The following is a 6,000-nucleotide window of genomic DNA, read 5'->3' on the forward strand; positions in this document are numbered from 1 at the left end:
TACTAATATTTTCAGCTGACTTTAGTATAATTTATACTTTTTTGCTGACTTTTGAATTGTACTGGCCACAATTAGTGGCTAATTTTACTAACATTTTACCAAATGTTTTTAATGTTAGCCTGTTGTCATTTTCTATAATAACTTTTGAAAATTGTTTTAATTTAACTGACATTTTCTCATTTAACTGTAGCATTCTGACGGCCTAAGTTAGAAGCTAATGGTACATGTTTGCCAATATAAGCCTTGTAAGGCCATATTTAGCAACAATAGTTACTGGATTTTTATCACTTTAACATATTCCACAGATTACAATTTCATTTTGGTCATAAACTTCATCCTGCAAGGGTAGGTTGCTACATTAATATCTATATGCTGTAAGTGTTGGTGTGAACTTACATTATTGGGTGGTTGTTTTTGGTCCAAGTGATGTCAGCAGGGGGACGGGACTCCACCTCACAGATGAAGGTGGCATTGTGATCCAGTAACACGTCCACTGTCTCCAATAAGGTGATGATACGAGGCGCTAGCGGGGAACACACACAGAAAACATGAAGACTTTAATTACAAAACAAGAAACTGACCTAAAGAAGATAAAATGCAACAATAGTACTCAGTAATCAACTCTATCACCAGGTACTGGACTTTTTGATTTTCAATAGAATATATTAAGGCCATAATCACACTTGACTGAATGTGCCAGAGCTGAATCACAGCTGCATCTTTTCAGCCAAATTATTTGGCATTCTTGGCATTCCTGTCTGTTTATAACTAATGGGACCAGATCAGAGGTTTTGTTCCAGCTTTGACCTGAGTAGAGCAGAAGAGGGGTGACTTGAGGAGAAAAGAAAAAAAGGATTGGAAGTAGGAGATGATGACAGCAAGGGAAAGATTTATAGTTGAACTCGAATTTTAGGCTTTATTTTTATTCAAGCAGAAGTTGATGCAAGGACAACAATGTCATTTGAGGTTCAAGGGGAGGCTCCATCCCCAGTGCACACACTGTTCTCAACTATCTCATTTTCACAGATGGTCTTTGTTAATAGGAAAGTGGGTATTCCAGTTCTGTGTACACAGAGTATACAAGTTATTGGAACCACTTGTTCTTTTCCATGATACAAACCAGGTAACTCAAGTAAACAAGTGACCAATATACTGCATGGTTAGTCAAAAACATGAGTTGTAGAATATGACATTTTTTTCTGAAAAGTGAGACACGCTTAGAAGGGAAAGCCACTCAGCATTATTATAACTCTGGGTGAATATTTTGAGCAGGAGAAAATGAGAGGGGGAGTAAAAACAAAGAAGAGACATGTTCAAAGAGTAAAGGGATGGAGAAAGATAGCGGCCGAACAGGGGTGAGGCAGCAACTGTTTATACGGTGGATTCAGATCAGAGGCATTAGGCTTGTTTTAAACTTTGGATGAACTGAGGAGAGGAAGAGGAAAAATTGAAAACAGAGGAGAGAAGAGAGATGGAAAGATCAGAGGAGAGGGAAGGAATGGAGAAGAAAAAGAAAGAATAAAGGAAAGGATTAGGGTATAATGGACAGTGTGCTTGTTTTGTATGTTGTGAAACAAGAATTTTGAAATAACATAGCTGGAAAAGACAGCCCACATCTACACCCCCCATCCTGAGGTCACTGCTGCTGTTTGACTCATGAACGAGTGGAAAGAAAGCTACTTGCTGTAAATCAAAGTGAAACCCTGGCACGGGGTGAAACATAATTTCCAAACCATGGGATGCAATTTTAGCCATGGTGAAATATCTCACTGGTACAGTACCTGCTGTATAAAGGCATTTCATGGATACAGTCCCAAATCTTATTTTTAGCCATGCAAGAGGCATGGCTGAATGGATGGCATCATTGTTCTGTCTGTCGTTGATCCATAGTCTGTCATTGCCAAACCATCCTCCACAGCGCTGCGACGGAGGGTCTGGCTAGTCCACACAGATTTTTGGGATGGGAGAAAAACGTGCTGTGGTTTACTGGCCTTTCTTTAAACCAATCACAATCGTCTTTGGTGGCGCTAGGATTGGGAAAATCAGCAGAGCCGCTTCAAAATAGAGTCGGGATGGAACTTGTTTTGGTGGAACGTGTATGTTCCAAAGTTGTTTTAGCCGTGCAACAGACAACTCAGATTGGACAGATAGTCTAGCTAGCTGTCTGGATTTATCCTGCATAGATCTGAGGACCAGTTAGCCACAGTCCTCATAAATCCACCAGAGTTTAAAATGTCAACACAAAGGAATCCCAAGGTAACGGCCATCCGGCTTGAATGAGTGAAAGAAGGTGGAGTTTCCGATGCCAATGGAGCAATCAAGGAAGTAGACTAGTTTGTCAGTGGCTCAACTACTGTTGGATTGATTGTTATGAAGTTGTGTACAGACATTCATTTTCTCTAGGCCATGAATCCCAATGAGATTGGGGATCCAAGGACTTAAGCACCACCAGCAAATTGAAATTTTGGGCTTTTACCTAAAGATCTTGAGAACTATTCAATGCATTGCAATTGAAATTGGTGAAGATACATGGTTCCCATGTTTGAAGACTTTTCTTCTAGCGCCACCTAAATATTCACATTTGTGGATTTTAAGTGCCACAACTATTTTAAGGATTACAATTCATGTCCCCCTCACGATGAATTTAAATCGTCAGGTCAGAACCTTAATTAATTAACCTGTTGTTTAGTTGCTATAATGACACTCCCATCAGCCTCAGCTGTGCTTTGTGTTTAGTGCTAATTACTTTACTGGCATGCTAAACTAAGATTGATTTGGGGATGATGTTAAGAAGTTTTTATTCCACACCTTTTTGCTCTTGCTATTGCCAGTATTATGTCTGAACAGATGGACAACATCTGAGAGCGAAGGGTTGGTTGTGGCTCATGTTTAACCCGATGACTCATTATTTAGAGCGTGCAAGAGCCTCACCGGATTTGGCCTTGTGAGTTTGTAATTGCTGTTTGGACACCAGAAGTGATACAGTGCGGTTTAGGGCTGCAGAGGACGCCAGTTACAGTGGCCTTTACTGTGTGGATTGCAAAAGTTTACTTGATCCAAACCAACTGGCTCATCTTGTCACCTACTTTGCATATTTTGTTGTTTGTGTGTCCAGTGGACTTAAAGATGTAATGTTGCTGATGAGCTTAAAAGTGATGCTGATTTGCTGCACTATGTAAGTATGAATCCATCTAAAAAGCAATGTTGTAAAATGTTCAGATATTACAGCCAACAACGAAATGTTCATGAACAAGAACCATTTGAACAAAAAGCTACATATGGTAAACCAATTAGTAAGCATGGCATTTTAACCCTAATCCCTAATCCTAACCCTTGTGTTCCGTTTTAATCCAAACTACAATCTTTTTCCTAAACTTAACTAGTTGTATTGATGCCTAAACCTAACCATCATCGCCGCACGATGCTCAATTTTTGTTGGAGCTCTGGTTGGCCGCATATTTTTGTAATATATACGTTTCAGTGTGCATTCATTTTCTTTTATTGTACAAGGCTATTCATGAGAATTTTTTGAACAAGTACATCTTTCGCCATTTTGTCAAAGATATTGTGTTCTTATCTATCCTACAAATGTCTTTTACAACATTTGCTTTTATTTCTTCCTTATCTATGCATTTCTAAGCAACTGACCACTGAAATAATCTTACTCACTCAACTGTGTGTTCTTTTTTAGTTCCTCCCATATTCATTTGGTCTGTCAACCTTTTCTTTAATAGATTCCTTCTGTAGAGCCTAAAACATATTTAACATCCTTTGGTTCCTTTGGTGTTTTCTTTGATTTACAGTTTATCCTCTAGGTTTTTTCCACACTTTAATTACATTGGAAACAGAATTCTCTCCACTTGATTCTTTCATTGTGGTCCATCAAGAACAAACACAAAAATAGTATTGTTCTCGTGGCACGATAGGGCATCAGATGTCTGCAGGGGAGTCATCCATTGTTTGTAGTGGTTCAGCTCCCACGGACATCCTCTTTGAACCTATCATGCATAAGTTGTCTTGATTCATCATGCTAGAACACATTTTTCAATACAGGCTGGCTGCATAGTTGAGTGAATGCATGGGTAATTAGATAAGACAAAAAAATGTTGATTCCACTGTACACGGTCACATGTTGTCTGCAACACAATTTTGGCTTACGCTGTTCATCTAAGAACAATTGAAAGCTTTAAACTTGAAAGCAGTCTATTTCTCAAGACCTCTGTGACTTGTGAAGGTCTTTCGAGACAGATCTATTTAAGGGCACACATTAACATCCATTGTATTTGTTTGCTAAGACATTCTCTACAGTTGGTTTCATCACCTCAGTAGAAACATGTGTGTACAAGTTTGAGTTGTTGTGTGTAAACCAGGGCTCCTTAACAGGGAGTCCAGTAATATGTAACTTCATTTTATACTTTACATGTAGTAGGGGTCCCTGTTCCAGCTTTCTTTCAGTTGAGGGGCCCTTGTCTTAAAGAACGCTGAAGACCCTTGGCCTAAACAGTGCCAACTGTGTCATACTGTGTGTTTACTGTTTTTGCTGCCCATGTTAACCATTTTTCCCCATATGCCTCAAAATCACAATCAAGAGATAATAATAATCGTATTGTGCTGTTGATGTTGTTTTACAGCACTTGTCAATCTAGAGTTCCTCAATTCTAATTTGAAGCCAAAGGTTGTAAATTCTGTGCATGATTAAGTAATGGCTGGTCGTAAAAAACAAACCATACTCTTGTTTGGTCGCTTCATTTGAGTTTGGTAAAGTTGCAAAAAGTAACTTTTGTGCATTTAAAATAATTGTCCTGAAATGAACAGAAAGATGCTTATATGTTTTCTTTTTTTCTTACAATGAGATTAAACAGATTCCAGTATCAATCTGTGTCTGTGGGTGAAGTACAAAGCCTGAGCCTGGGCGTGATAAGGGGGAGGCAGGGGGAGAGCTAGCCCTGTTCTGTCCAGAGTTAAAATAAACAGCTGCTGATTTATTAACACGTCTTGTTTGTATCAACAGCACGTTAACATATGTCAATTTTTTTAGGATGGAATTTATGAGTATTTTTTCTGAGCCCTATAGATGGAGCTCTCTGTTCAACAGGGTTGAAAGCAAGACAATACAACACTCACAATTTAGTTTGGACGGTACTGTGGGTGTAGAAATGTACACTTTGATCATGGATTTCACCTTGGATGATGACAGTAATTATAGAAAGAATCCCATTAGCTTGGATAACATCTTCTACATCTACTTTTTCCTCTATTTGCAAAACCAGCAATTCTTGATTTCAAACAGTGTTTCTGGTGGAATTTAATAATGTTGTAGACAGATAAATCATTATTCTTACTCCTATGAGCAAGTTATTACTGACAGGATGCCTAAAGTAACTTGGACCAACAAGAAAGAAGACAACCACATTCATTTCAGCGTTCTAATCACTGACACATTGCACAAAGCACGGGTCATCAGTCAAGCCTGCAGCCCTGCACCACGGCAACCCAACCCATCTACATCATCTACACTGGCAGAATGTGACAGCATCTACACCACATGTTTCTCTGAGCCATTCTGCAGCATGTACTCTACATCTGTACTTATAAAACATTGTCAAGTTTGTCAATGGTCTGCTTTGCAGGCCTGTGCATGTGATTGTGCCAGCGTTTGACATGGTGCCTTTCTCACATGTCCCTTGGCCACGGTTGGACTTGCTGCCGTCAAAAGTGTTTAATGTACTACGATGTCCCTATTTCAATATTTCTGGACCCATTTTTTTAGCCAAAACGCCCTGCAACTTAATGAAACGCACACATATGGACAAAACACAAGCAAATTAATTTGACAAAATGCTGCAAATACACACAACACAACCAAATCCATAATGCACTGCAAATGTAGAAACAATGCAAAAAAAGCACAAAATTCCCCGAAAACAAATGCAACAACAAAAAAACGCTGCATCAAGATTACACAACAGAAGTTCTCCAGGCCTGATGTGTTGTGTATTT

At 39.0% G+C, this 6,000-nt stretch overlaps 1 protein-coding gene across 1 annotated transcript in view; it reads right to left on the reverse strand.

Moving 5' to 3' along the window:
- The window catches only part of musk (muscle, skeletal, receptor tyrosine kinase), a 32,951-nt gene that overhangs the window by 26,047 nt on the left and 904 nt on the right, over window positions 1–6,000 (reverse strand). The window contains exon 2 of the mRNA XM_034895734.1: window positions 397–523. Coding sequence (XP_034751625.1) covers window positions 397–523 — 127 coding nt within the window. The remainder of the gene's footprint in view (window positions 1–396; window positions 524–6,000) is intronic.

This window comes from Etheostoma cragini, chromosome 16 (genome assembly GCF_013103735.1).
Source record: "Etheostoma cragini isolate CJK2018 chromosome 16, CSU_Ecrag_1.0, whole genome shotgun sequence".
NCBI classification, from domain to species: domain Eukaryota; kingdom Metazoa; phylum Chordata; class Actinopteri; order Perciformes; family Percidae; genus Etheostoma; species Etheostoma cragini.